Genomic DNA, 14,936 nt, shown 5'->3' on the forward strand with positions numbered 1-14,936 from the left:
ATTTCTTTCATTTCAGTTATTATTCTCATTCTGAGAAATTTGCTCCAACTCAAAGGTTATCTTTACTACACTGAGCAATAGACTGTGTGTGCATGGAAGCCATGATGGGTAGCATATATATCTGAAATGGACATGGTGGTCAGAAGTGCATAATTTGAGATGGGTTTTGGTAGGCTTAAGGGGCTGTGCAATAATTATGAGCCCTGGGGGAGGGGAAAATTGGGGGGGGGGGGAAGAAATGTTTGGCGAGCGAAAGGGGGGAGGCAAGAAGTTTTTGGCAAGCCGAGAGGGGGGGGGTGCAAGCGATTTTTGGCACACATTCTTGGGGCGCCTTTTAAATCAAACACTCTAAAAAGGCTTAGGAAAACCGTACGGAAACGCTTAAATATGCAAATTTGCCTGCTCGCTGCGCTCGCAACATGCATATAGACCATTTAAGGTTTGCCAATTGGGATCCGAAAAATTTGGCATGTGCAAAGGGGGGGCGAAGATTTTTTGGCGGGCAGAGAGGGGTGGCAAGCGATTTTTGGCGGGCCGAGAGGGGTGGGACAAGCGATTTTGGCAAACTGTTTGGAAATGTTTTTTTTTTGGGGGGCTCATAATTATTGCACAGCCCTAAACATTGTTCAATTTCTTAACATCTGCACATTTTGTCTTCAAAAATAGTTAAATTGTTTAAGTATGTTACAAGTTTGCTTGTCTGAATCAATCCCAATTCAGAGATAATTGCATTTCAACACCTGATGCATAACACTCATTGATTTTTCCTTTTAAAAAAGTTGATCCCTTGATAAGGCGACAAAAAAAAGAAACCCTGTTCTACGGGCGGATGGACCTTTCAAGTAGGGTCAGTCGGTCGGGTCTTTTTTTTTTTTTTGCAAATGACCCCAAAAATCATCTAAATCTGTAAGTATTTTGCAATTTCGGGAAATACCAAAAAAAAATTTGTTCTTGATATTTTCCAAATTTGGGTCAGCATTCATTTGTACAGGAAAAATTTGTTTCCCAATTCTTGTAAAATTTGGGTCGGTCGGACCCGTAGAACAGGGTTTTATTTTTTCGTCGCTTAAAGGGGCATTTCGTGATCCACAGCCTCATCCCCCACTTTTCTCAAAAAAAGTTGAGATTTTTATATCACTGAAACCTCTGGCTACATAATGTTTATGTACAAAATATTTCTTGCAGATTAATTCATTTTGCAAAGATATCGTGAAATTTGAATTTCGTTCTGGTGCACCAGAACGAAATTACAACGCATTATCTATGGAGCAGTGTAATACACATAATCATGCATAACTCGCAAACACAAAATCGGAATCAACTGAAATTTTGGGAATAGGCTTTTTTCGTGGATATGTACTGGAAAATGTCATAAAAAGAGGATGCTAGGATCACGAAATCCTCCTTTAAAGGAAGGTCCTCTCTATTTACTCACAAATCAGGAAAGAGTTTGGTTAATGTTTTCTGGTGGAATAAGGAATTTCTTGAAACACCCTGTTTTAGGCCTAAATTGGACAACAGCATGCATACTGTAGGCCTACATCATTTATCAGGTTTGGGACTTAGTGCATGGAACTGTGTTTGCATAGACAATACATGGGCGAGTGCACACACACACTGAGTGGGAAACTGTTCTAGCAGCAAATGTGTTGACAGTGGACACCTAATTTTGACCAAAATCTTTTAAAATAATGTTATTTTACAAGTTGACCTCAAATGACCTATGACCTCAGTATATCACCTTGATTGGACAACAGCATGCATACTGTACATCATTTATCAGGTTTGGGACTTAATGCATGGAACTGTGTTTGCATAGACAATACATGGGCGAGTGCACCCCCACACTGAGTGGGAAACTGTTCTAGCAGCAAATGTGTTGACAGTGGACACCTAATTTTGACCAAAATCTTTTTAAATAATGGTATTTTACCAGTTGACCGCAAATTACCTATGACCTCAGTATACCTTGAACACCACTAATAGATGAGAGTTCCCATAGTGCAGCAATGACCCAAAATGACCTCAAACGACCTTTGACATCAGTATGACCTTGAACAACACCAATTGATGAGAGTTCCCATAATGCAGAGTATTTGACCCAAATTTGATATAAAATCGGATTGATTGATCCCATTTATTGGTCGAGCTATGAGTTTTAAAAATATTGAACGAGACGTAGTGGAGTCCAATATTTTAAAACTCATAGCGAGACCAATAAATATTGGGAGTAAAGCATTTTATCATTACCGTAACCACCCGGGTATAAGCCCACCTTCGGCTATAAGCCCACCCCCTATTTTTCAAAACATTCTGGGAACAAGGGTGCACTCAGGTATAAGCCCAGTACTAAATTTTGGCCAAGTTCTTCTAAATCAAATCAATGCTTTGCTCTCATATTTAAGAACAAAAATTAATATAAAAAAAATATCAGTTGATAATTAACATTCCACACTTATAATTTTAAGAAATTGACATAGATGATAGAAATTACTGGTACATTGGGCATATACAAATGGGTGGTGATTGTTCTATATTTTTATATTCAAGCACTAGCCCTTCCTCAGTTATAAGCCCACCCCCATTTTTGAACTGAAATCTGCCATCTAGGTGGGTGGGCTTATACCTGAGTGGTTTAATACTGTATTTATGTTTTGAATCCAATATTTTCACACACTTGGATTCATCAAAACATAATATGGTTGCATTAAGGGGGTACTACACCCCTGGCCAATTTTGTGCCTATTTTTGCATTTTTTCTCAAAAATTATAGCGCATTGGTGACAAGTAAGATATGCATATTATAGGGGCAAGGACTGCAACTACTGTACTGAAAATTCAGCAACTCAAAGCAAGTAGTTATTGATTTATTGATCAAATAATGGTTTTCCCTCATTTTTGACTATAACTCCACAACTGTTGCCTGTGCTGAAATAAAATTTCCAGTGCAGTAGTTGTAGTCCTTGCCCCTATAATATACACATCTTACTTGTCCCCAATGCGCTATAATTTTTGAGAAATGTGCAAAAATAGGCACAAAATTGGGCAGGGGTGTAGTACCCTCTTAAGATTTAAACTGTTCATATGAGACCAAATTTTAACCAAAAGTCTTAAATAATTTACAAGTTGACCTCAAATGACCTTTGACCTCAGTATACAACCTTTAATCTCCACCAATAGATGGGGTTCCCATAGTGCAGCTATGACCCTAGTTTGACTATGATATAAAATTAGATCAATTGACCCCATATTTATAGGTCGAGCTATGAGTTTTTATTATTTTAAAACTCATAGCGAGGCCAATAAATATTGGGTGTAACCCGTAAAGCATTCAATTTTATCATTAGGCCTATAATGTTTTGGATCCAATATTTTCACACATAAAACATAATAATGGTTGCAATAGGATTTGAATTGTTCATATGAGACCAAATTTACAAGTTGACCTCAAATATCCAATATCAGTGATGAAACTCGAGTCGACCAGGACATATGCACCACACTCAATGTCAAGACCTTCAAGACCAAGCTAGAAACCATCAACTTGCTTGAGAAGTATATCCATGAATTTTCTCACCGATAGCTTCACATTTGAGGCTAGAGACCTTTAATTTGCATTCAAACTCTAGTCGGATTCACGGAAGCATGACACTGTGTAAAGAAAAGCGATGAAAGTTCAGAAGTAAACACAGCTGATCACGACGGGCGATCAAATCACAAATGTTGCTAAAATTGCACTTCAACAAAATTTTGGACTGTTCAAAAATAGGCAACAAAAAAAAGATACAATGTACAGTTGACTCACCGAAATAACTTTCAGTTGCAAAACATGTCAATGCTGTCTGACCGAAAAATGATAGCAACATACTTTCTAGCATCGAATGCGCAAGTAAATTATTACCGGTACTATTATTGTGTGCAATTTCAAAGCTAGAGTTCTCAAGTAACCATCAACATCAAGATGCCGACTTCAAAGGCCCACTTCAATATTTAATCGCCATGTTGCACACACGAACTAACTACCCCCATTCACGCTGTACGGTTAGAAATAAAGGAGTCGGTTAGCACGCCATGCACCACTAAGCATGCAAAGTGCATAGCATCGGACTTTTGGTGATCCCCGTTATCTTTTTTTTACTGTGTCAGGCAGGAGCGCGCTCCTCATTAAATATTCATGAACCCAACACATCACAAGCATGTGGTCTTATTCGGCCAATCAGAATCGTTGCAATTGACCCGACATGGTTTTATGAATGAATTTTGACCTTACTGGCTCAGACATATGCATCTATTCATCTATTTTGTAATATTCAAGATGGCTGCTGGGCCCTGGCGAAGACAGAATGAAAATCAATGGTTCCGTTTGGAAAATATTGCCGTTTGAAAATGGACTTTTTTCTGGCGTCAAATGAGCAAAAATTTTGATGACTGAAGATACCGGTACTCAAATTTCATTACCTGTAATTTTGGTTATAATTTTTTGTTACATGGTATATTTTTTCTGACTTAGCTGGAAGCTTATTTCAAGTGGTCATGATGGATTTTACTGCGGAGGATCCAGTTTTTCAACGGAGACGGACAATATGCACGAGGTGTTTTTACCAAATTTTACAAAAATTTCACTGATCCTACGCACACGATTCGTGGGGCAGTGCTAGGAAATTTGCATAATTTTAACTTGGTAAGAAGTTTGATTGTGGCACATTGACCCCCCCAAACATATGCGATAACCATTAACCAGTAATGGTAATTATGCGTGAGACAAATGTCATGACTGTGGAATGCCGACCAACAGAATTCTATTTTTCCAATCTAAAACGTCTTAAACTTAACTTAACCCGGGAACTTAACTATCGAAAAATTATTTAATTTGTGTGCATCGTGTAACATACTCTAACTCTTTGCGTGGCTGTGCGTCGCAAGCTGTTGTACGCAGATAACATCGCTAATATGGACGCGTAGAGTAGCGTTGTACGCTCGTGCATTAGCATGATTAGTCGCGAGTAACAAGCGTAGTTGAATGTTCTACGATGTACAAGAATTTAATAATTTTTCTATACTATAGTATTAAATAGTATAGGTATGCTAGGTGAATTCAAATTTGCCATCAAACTGCATCATTTTATATATCAAATCAAAGCCCTTGAGTAAACAAAGCCAAACCTGAAAACCATTTTTTCATAGCACTTTCCGTAGCAAAGTTACATCTTGTCAAAGATTGACTTTCATCAAAAAGTTTCAGCTAGCAAAATTCCCCAAAACGGCATTTCGGGGGTGTTTCTAGATCTTAGTCTCATTATGATAGCAGCTATTTTTAATGGAACTGCTATCCAAATCCCTCTAAAATTCCATGTGCGAGTGACTTATCACCATAAAAATTCATATATTTGGGTCAAGTGAAGTATAGAAAACATATTTATGTACGTTTCCTTCTTCGGCCAGTTGTTTTAAATTTCTATGTAAATATGCATTGACATTGTCGGCGAATTTGGCTGACTAGCAAATGTGTTAACTAAGGTTTGCCTGGGTTAGACTGCCTAACTAGCCTGTATCTCGTTTCGGCCAAAGAACGTCTGTAATACATACCTGTTTTTAATGAATTTGCAACAATGTTTCTATTGTCAGCAATAACAGCTTGCATTCATACTTTTGAGTTTATATGGTGAATTTTCGTACACATCATAAATAAGTGAAATCAGAATATCCTGAAAGAAATTTAGGTAACGAATTCAACGACACTGACCTCGCAGCAGCTAATGTTTTCATGTAAACATGGCGTCATTAGACATTTTAGCCTCGTTTAAGATCCTACTATCGGATCGTTGAAACAACAAAACCTCAATCCCGGCCTCATTCACGAATTCACTCACCTTCCTACACCACCAGTTGAAATAAAACTCAAACATCCCGTGTTATTCCTCAAAACTACATGCACCTTCATTAATAAAAAATTGAAATCCTAGTAGAAATCCGTTATCGAAAATTGTTTGATATAAAACGTCAACAAAAGTAATTTTTCTGAAGAGTAGATACCGCGTGTCAAAATGGCGGCCGCAGTCGCAGTGTTCGATTTACCACCTGCATACCTGCACCAGTGCATGTAACATTCCCTCTGTGCATGCAGCTTTTCACTACCTGCCTGCACGCCAGCATGTACGATTTTAGCGCTAGCGATATGACAAGGCAATATACAAAAGTAAACAAGCAGTCAGTCCGATTTGGAAAAACCCAATCTATTTTTAGCGCAATATCCTGACTTCATTAGAAGGGCTGGTGCAAATCACGCAATTGACAATTCCCGATACCCCTATCACGTGAGAACTGTCACTTTTTTTCATTTTCTTCCCTAGTGTCCTACACAGCCAGTTTGCGTCGGTCTGATACTTGTCGATCCTAACAAACATTCGAGATAGCCACATACACTCTGGTCCGAGACTATGACTTCCCTTAGAGGGGCTAGCGTAAAGTGACGTCATCCACCAATTCCCGATACCCTTGCACATGTAGAAGCTGTCATTTTCATTTCATTGAAAAAAAAGAACCAGAATTTAAACCGTGGGAAATATTTGTTTACGTACGGAAAATAATCATAATAATGTCCAGCAAAAAAGGAAATAGCTCAAAAACACTTGCATCATTCTGGAAATCGTGCACCTCATCGGCGACTAGTTCTAGAACAGATGAAGCCACAGCATCCAGTGTTTTGGCTAAGAAATCGGCGAGTGATCGGCATAAAATGACAATGACAGTGGAGCCGGAATATTATTACAAGCTTAACTGACAATGATCGTGATTCAATGTGATTTTATGTTTGCTTTAATTTTGGTGCATGTACACTTTTTGCTGTGCATGTAGAAATTTTGGGCTACATGCACCAGTGCAGGTAGGAAAACATTTGTAAATCGGACACTGCGCAGTCGCATCCCCCAGCTTTGTACGTGTACCCAGGTCACGGTATGTCTACGTGACGAACAGTCAAGGTCAGAGGACAGCGCAACCTGTCTGCTGTCATGCCGTAATATAATGGCTCCGCCCAATGAACGGCGCTGTCAATCATCCTTATTCACAATCGCCTTTGTCGAACAGACTTTTACGCAGGTAAGAGCTCACGCTGTCCTCACTTTAGCGATTAGGATCAACGAAGCGCCAGGCCGACACAATCTGGTTGTGTAGGAGACTATCATCGTGATGCCACGTTGGAACCATTGGATTACGGAAGAAATATTCATACCAGGACTGAAGCAAATGTGGCCATTTCTAGACTCGCTTGCCAGTCCTATATACGCCGTACCTATGTATATTGAGGACTGGCTTACGCCATTTTGGATGTCAATGGGAAATACACACTTAACGATTTGCGCCGGTTAGAAACTTGAAAAAAAATCTTTACAATTTCATAAATGTATATAAAAGTGGTACCAACCGTATTGTGCTTGATAATTTAAGACTCGGTTGAAACAAAATTAAGGATCGAAAGCATTTTAGTGTCCAAAAAGGCAAAATTATGGTCAAAGGTCTGCGGAAATAGGCACGCTTGGGAAGGGTTCAGAATTCGAATCGGAAACGAAACTATCCGATCTTGGCGATCAAAAACACAAAATTAAAACTTTAAACATACTATTGGCAAAAGACATTATTACCAAACAATATAGAATAGAAAATTTGACATAATTTTCTCAAAATATTGAAAAAATTTGCTCACTAGACATCGAAAAATCGCAATCCAATTCCCGCTCAAACGTGTGGGAAACTGAAAGTGCATAATCGTGACTAGCCATTTCTATGTTTGTACCGGGCAAGTACCGGACATTTTTCAACACGGAGCTAGCGGGAATTACTACAAATTCGTCCAAGGTAAGCAAAGGGTTGGGGATCGCATTTTTAACTTTGACTAAACTGTTTCGGAGTTAAGGCACGCTAAAAGTAGACCATTTCGGGGGCTGTATTTTGTGTACATGTGACGTTTTGAACAGAGTAAAAAACGACCACTTATTCGCTATTGCTGAAGTATACTCGCCGAATCATGTACAATACACAAGGTACTATTGGTACATGAGATCAGGTATACATGGTATATGCCTGGCCCTGGGTTACCTAAATAGTAGTAAGTTGGGGCTGGGCATTGCGATACATAAATTAGATCTATATGTAATAAACGAATCATACAATTCTGACTATTTTATGGTTTACATTAGCATAGCAGTGCAAAACATTGCATCAAAATTCATGCACAGCTTCATGCTTGAAATTGAATATCACAGTGTTAGTGTACATGGTGTATCATGTAATGTTTTCAATTCCTTGTTCATGTTGTTTTGTTGAGTATAAATTTTACGAGATAAACAAATCAAACCGTACCCTCCAGGAGCTCCAAATGTTCCCCCTTCTTCATTTTCGTCATCGAAGAACATTGTGACTTCACGTTTAGGCCAAATAAATTGTGTAAAACTGCTTCTACATGTAACTTTCTTACATATAAAGTTGGTTTCCTATGCACATCCCGTGACGTGAGCCGTGACCCTCCCCCAAAGATGGCGAATTTCCCAGCATTCCGCCGGCTTATTATAGTTTACAGAGGTCGTAGTTTGACCTTTTCTCCCTGTTGTACGTAGTAGTAACGTAAATTGAGGTCTCGGGATATGATGCTAATGACGGGCTATCGGTACATACAGACAGCCCTGGTGACAACAATTGGACTGTGTTTAATACGATTTGGGATTGTTTTGCTACAAATATCGCATGAATCTGCAGGTAATTGTTCTCATATTAATTGACAAATGTATTCATGCATTAATTTTTAGTTGTATCTAGAAGTGTGTTTCATTTTAGTAGCGTAGGTAGCTTTTTTCATGTTGCATTTTGATTTTAAATAATTATTAAAAAGGTATGAATAAATATTAGGCCAAATAAAAAAATAAACATGTTTCACGTCCCCTCCCGCTTCCTTTTTTGAGGTTTTCTCAAATAAATTTTTATTTTTTGAAAAATTCAGTAATAACTTTTCAAAAAATATGTCTAGAAAGTTGGGATGCTTTCTATAGCCTTGTTAAGATACAAGAAACATTTTAGGAAGGTTTTGTGATCATTGGGGGGGTGTAACTCTCAGAACAACAAATAAAAAAGGGCCTCCTCCTTTTTCCAGGCACTATTGTATGTACGGAAGCAGCTCCCCTATACGGAAGCAGCCAAAAAATGCCAGCGAACAACAAGACCAAAGACAATGTTGGTCAAACAGATTGATGGTGGAAGTGGCAAAATAATGATGTATTCCTTGTAAAATGGGGTAGGCGAGATGCCACGGGAGGTGATGTGTGGCGGAGGCCACAGAGGGTGCGCTGGAGGATGGGCATGGATGGTAGGTCTAGAGCAAAACCACGTAAATTGTGGGCAAACGTAATTGCGGCAAGGTAGGTCCTAGCTGAAGAGTAGCTATACCCATAGAGGGATAGGTGGGCGACAAAGAGACAAAGGCTTCGTTCGGTTGCGGGAAAAATGCTAATAGAGTGCCAACGACAAAATTTCTCCCACATGTTGCTGCCTGTTTTCAAGTGGCATTGGTTCCTCTGGCAACACTGTGCTCCAAAAGCCATTGAGATTGCTGAATTAGGTGTTGCGGAATAGGTCCGCCGTGATTGATGCTGGGATCAATGTGGGATCCTGATCCGCTTCTGACGCCACAATATGGAACTGGGCCTGTAGATTACGAGAAATCAAATCGGCAAAAGTGTTAGTGTGACCTGGGATGTGGGTCATGGCAACATGAAAATTGTATTGTGCTGCGGTGAGAAAAAGCTTGCGGACGAGAGACATGACCAGTGGGGCCCGTGAGGACTGCTTATACCAGATATCAACGACTGCTCTATTGTCTGTATGGAATAGGACTCGTTTACCGAACCAAGCACTGCCCCAGACTCTTGCTGCTACTACGATTGGGAAGAGTTCCATCCATGTGATATGGATGGACTCATTGTCTTTGATCTCCTGGGACCACGGAATGAAGAACCACCTACCCATGAAGTAAGCACCTGCTCCAACCGATGCAGCTGCATCTGTGAACAACTGCAAGGAGTCAGCTGGTGTCCATGTAGGTTCGATGAAATGGGCTGTGCCATTCCATTCTGGAAGGAATCGGGCCCACCAGGCAATGTCCTGTCTTGCCTCGATGGTGAGATCCAGACGGTGATGTAACTTCTGTGCCTTCATAGATAGGTCTATGAGCCTCACGGAAGAATATACGACCTCGGGAATGCACTTGGAAGCGAAAGATAATTTCCCTATTAAGGATAAGAGATCACGTTTGGTGCACTTCTTCCTGTTTGGGTCCCATTCGCTTAGTTCCTGCTGCAGCTGTTGAAGCTTCTCAGGTGGTAAGGACAGGGATTGATGGGGTGCATTCAACTCAATGCCCAGGAATGTGATGATTGGGGTTGGGCCTTCTAATTTGCCAGGGATAATGGAATGTTGAGCTGATTACAGACATGTTTGAAGGTGATAAATGTCTGCAAGCACTTGTCCTTCTCGTCGCCACACCAGAAATCATCAAGGTAGTATAAGATTGTCGAGGACTTACACTGGTGACCGGCGATCCAAGCTAAAAAGGAAGAGAATTGAGTGAAATGGAATGGGCTGGACCTGAGACCAAAAGGAAGCCTGGTATGAAAGAAATACTCTCCTTCCCACTCATATCCGAGAAGAGGCCAATCTTCACAGCGCACAGGAATCAATCTAAATGCATCCTTAATGTCAAGTTTACACATGTAGGCATCTGGGCCCACATGACTTAGGATGGCAGTAGCATCATCAACACCTGCATATTATAAGCTGTAATCATCTTTGCAGATGGCATGGTTGACTCCTTCCTCAGGACGAGAGAGGTCTGTTATCATCCTGAAGGTACCAGACTTCTTGGGGACAACCCCGATAGAATTGACAACAAAATCAGGAAAAGGGGGTGAATCAAAGGGACCCACTGACCAACCAGACTCAAGTTCCTTCTGTATCGTAGCTCGAATCACTTCTGGGTTATCAAAGGCAGAGCGCATGTTGGGGGTGCGCAACGCAGTGCGGAGACCACGGAAACCAATATCCACACCATTGCGAAGTCCATCGCAGACATTGTTGACCAAAATCTGATCAGGGTGGGACTGAAGCATATGCTCAAAGGAGTCAACCTGAATAGGAGTTGAAGGGCAGAGCTGTTGGATTGTGGACTGGTGAAGTAGGGGAAAAGTGGTGGATAGTTTAGAGGAAGTTAAAACTTCCTCTGTGGCCCGCTTTTTGGCTCCGACTGGCGTGGTTGGTAGGCGCGCTGTGGTGTACGACTTGTAAGGGCATAGTAGTCCGCGCCTGGGTGGGGCTTCCCACATAAGAAGCACACATGTGGGCGTGAGCAGCTGCTGGTAGAACACTGCTTGATATTGAAACGCTTGCATGGTTCATCCTGGCTGGTGGGCTGTGCTGCCACGCGCTGGTCTTTGCGTGCAGGCTGATAGGAGGGCTGGGCCATGCTTGGAGAGCCAAGGGGCTGCTGAAAGACATGGACTGGATGTCCTGGTCTGGACATTCCCAATGCATAACTGCTGGGTATCTACTCATACGCTTCCTAAATTCTGTGTCATATGATAAGCAGGCCTGCAAGGGATATAATGTGAGCTTGCTTGCCATGAATGCTTGATAAGAAAACAAACCTAAGGCCAAGTGTGGGAAGTAAAATACATGGTAAGCTGCAAAAAATGCTAAACGCTTGGCACCATTGAGCAGAAGTAGTAATGGCTGCCGTGAGGCCTGGCTGATGAAACCGTCAGTGGCACCCTCATCGCTACTATGATTTTGCAGGTGGTGCTGTTCTGCTCGACCCTATGGCCCTGCGGGAGCAGGCGTGCCAAGTCGACGAACCTGTTCCGTGATTGCAGAGCATGCAGGATCTTATCCTCGATGTACGGCAGACGCAAGTCCATAGGTGGTAGGGATGGAGCTGATAAAGCTGAAAGTGAGAAAGTTGAAAGTGCAAGCAGCAGTTAGGAACTGAGAACATAAGGCAAAAGTAGCAGCTAGAAAACTGAAGATGCTAAAAATGGAACAGTCAATAGTGGAATCTCGACAATAGAGGGCGACAAACGTAGGTAGCCAGAAGGGGCTCTGCATTGCTGAACAATAAAGCAAGTTAGCAATACTAACTTTCCCACTAGCCCAAAAGGCTTTTTCTACCTTGAGAAGATGGCCTGTGCATTTCATTAGGTGCAGTTACAAATCGCTAGTATTCGCTCTGCGCTGGCGTACACATGCACACGCCACGTGGTGCAATTATCATGTGTACCCGGGTGGTGAATTATAGGGGGGGGCAAAGATTTTTGGCAGTCCAAAGGGGAGGGGCAAGCATTTTTTGACAGGTCGAAAGGGAAAAGGGTGGTCAAGCGATTTTTGGCAGGTTAAAAGGGGGGGCAAGCGATTTTTGGCACAGATATTTTGGGCACCGTTTCTATATTACTTACGCCCTAGTTTCTATATTACGAATTAGAAACATGTTCAAATATGCGAATTTCCTGCTCACTTCGAAATAATATATATTGATAAATGATAAGACAATTTAAGGTTATAAATCCAGGTTCCCAAAAATTTTACATGTCTAAGGTGGGGGGAAAATTTTTTTTGGCACATCAAAACTTCTACTTCTACTTCTGTACTCGGTAGTATCCAGATGTGGATGTATAGCCGAGGGAAAAGGGGGGGGGGCAAAGAGTTTGTGGCACGACCAAAGGGGGGGGGGGGGCAAGCGATTTTTGGCAGACCATTTTGAAAATTCACCCCCCCCCCCACCCGGGGGTACACATAATTATTGCACCACCCCTTAAAGATGCTGCACATAGATGCGTGCACGAAACAGCTGCTTCAACAATTATTGACGTCTTCACTGCCACATCAGGGTGGAATATGCTTTAATACAGTTTCTGCCAAAGAATAGGCTAGTGTATATACTCATTGGGAGCACAGACGAAAAAAAATGTAGTAGTAAATCTTTATTTATTCAGGGTTACTCAGTTCAGTAATACAATACTGGTCTCCCATGAGACCCTGATTAATTAAAATTATACAAACAATAACTAAATATAAACATTTCACATATTAGATAAAATTCAAAATAGCAATAGCAACATGTAAAAAAGAAACATGCAATTTTAAAGATAATTACTTGATTACAGTTGATTTAAAAGTATTGACACTCATATTTAACAGGTTGCATCTAACAGCAGTTGGAAGTTTGTTCCAAAAGGTACTACCTCTATAAAGAAACGTACATTTTCCTTGTATGATTTGCCAGGCTGGAATTACAAGTGAATTTGATGATTGGCTACGGGTATTTTTGGCATGAGTGAAGGAAGTGAAAATAAATTTAGATGACAAGTAAGATGGCACATCATGTTTAAGACATTTAAAAACAAGCAAAAGAAGCTGATTTGTCCATCTTTTGTCAAGTTTATCCCAATTAAGGGATGACATTAAAACATCAATTGGGGTTCTGATATCAGCTGATAATAGTACACGAGCAAGCTTATTTTGAAGAATTTGAAGAGAATTTGAGTACTCAACATTGATGTTAGACCAAACAGGACTGCAGTAGTCAAAATGTGGGTAGATCAAAGCATTAGATATACAAAGTACTTGATGGGAGATAAAATTTAACTCTACGAATAACACCAATACGCTTTGAAACAATTGAAGAAATGTAATCAACATGCTCACTCCATGATAAAAATGGGTCAAAAGTTTATACACCCAAATACTTAAACTTATCTACTCTTTCAATGGGCTCATTACCATAGGAGAGAGAAACACTAGTAAAATTACTTAAAACATGCTTTGTCCCAAAGATCATAAACTTGGTTTTCTTGATGTTTAATGTTAGCTGATTTGCTTCAAACCAGCAAGCAATTTTTGATAAATCATTGTTCATGTTTGATTGAAGAGATGCTTGATCAGACGCACTAAAAAGAAGAGTAGTATCGTCAGCATACATAACATATTTTGAATTGATACAATCAGGGAGGGAATTAACATAAATCACAAATAATAATGGACCCAAGATTGACCCCTGAGGAACACCAATATCAATATTTTTCAAGTCAGATAAAGTAGAATTAATACTAACTGATTGGGTTCTATTACTAAGATATGAAGAAAACCATTGAAGAGCCTCATTATTGATACCATATTTCTCAAGTTTGTGAAGACGGTGGCTATGATTTATGGTATCAAAAGCCTTCTTGAGGTCAATAAATAAAGCACCAGTAACTTTACCTTGATTCATGTTGTTTAAAATATGAGCAGAAACATCAAGTAGAGCTGTGGTAGTAGAATGCTCTTTTCTAAAACCAGACTGACATGAATTCAAGAGATCATGATTTGTTAGATAATGGTATAACTGATTATGTACACTACACTCAATAATTTTTGAAATAATTGGAAGCACTGATATAGGCCTATAGTTATTTACATCAGACTTGTCTTCATTCTTAAAAATTGGGGTAACTTTGGCTTGCTTCCAGGCAGTTGAAAGGTTGATGTAAAGTTATGTATATTATTGGGGCAAGGAATCCAATTACTACACTGAAATTTCAGTGACTCAAGACAAGCAGTTCAGTATGTATGATAGAAAATGAGGTACATCCTAGCAGTACCTTATTTCTTATCATAAATAACAAACCGCTTGTTTTGGGTCACTGAAATTCCAGTGTAGTAATTGGATTCCTTGCCCCTATAATATACATAACTTTTTTATGCCTCCACCGGAGGTATTATGTTTCCTGGTTGTCCGTCCGTCCTTCCGTCCATCCGTCCGTCCATCTGTCCGTCCGAGCTTGCAGGTGCAATTTCTCGGAACTGGTAAGATGTACAGTGATGCAATTTGGTGGGGGGATGGTCGTTGGCGGTCTTCAAAT

The 14,936-nt window shown here is 40.3% G+C and overlaps 1 protein-coding gene across 1 annotated transcript in view; it reads right to left on the minus strand.

The window, feature by feature from the left end:
• Window positions 1-8,534, minus strand: part of LOC140165698 (FK506-binding protein 15-like) — a 126,449-nt gene extending 117,915 nt beyond the window's left edge. Inside the window, 1 exon segment of the mRNA XM_072189007.1 lies at window positions 8,359-8,534. Within this exon segment, the coding sequence (XP_072045108.1) occupies window positions 8,359-8,411 (53 nt within the window). The 5' untranslated portion in view covers window positions 8,412-8,534.
• Between the last annotated feature and the right edge of the window lie 6,402 nt (window positions 8,535-14,936).

The sequence above is a fragment of the Amphiura filiformis genome, chromosome 12, assembly GCF_039555335.1.
Source record: "Amphiura filiformis chromosome 12, Afil_fr2py, whole genome shotgun sequence".
Lineage (NCBI taxonomy): Eukaryota > Metazoa > Echinodermata > Ophiuroidea > Amphilepidida > Amphiuridae > Amphiura > Amphiura filiformis.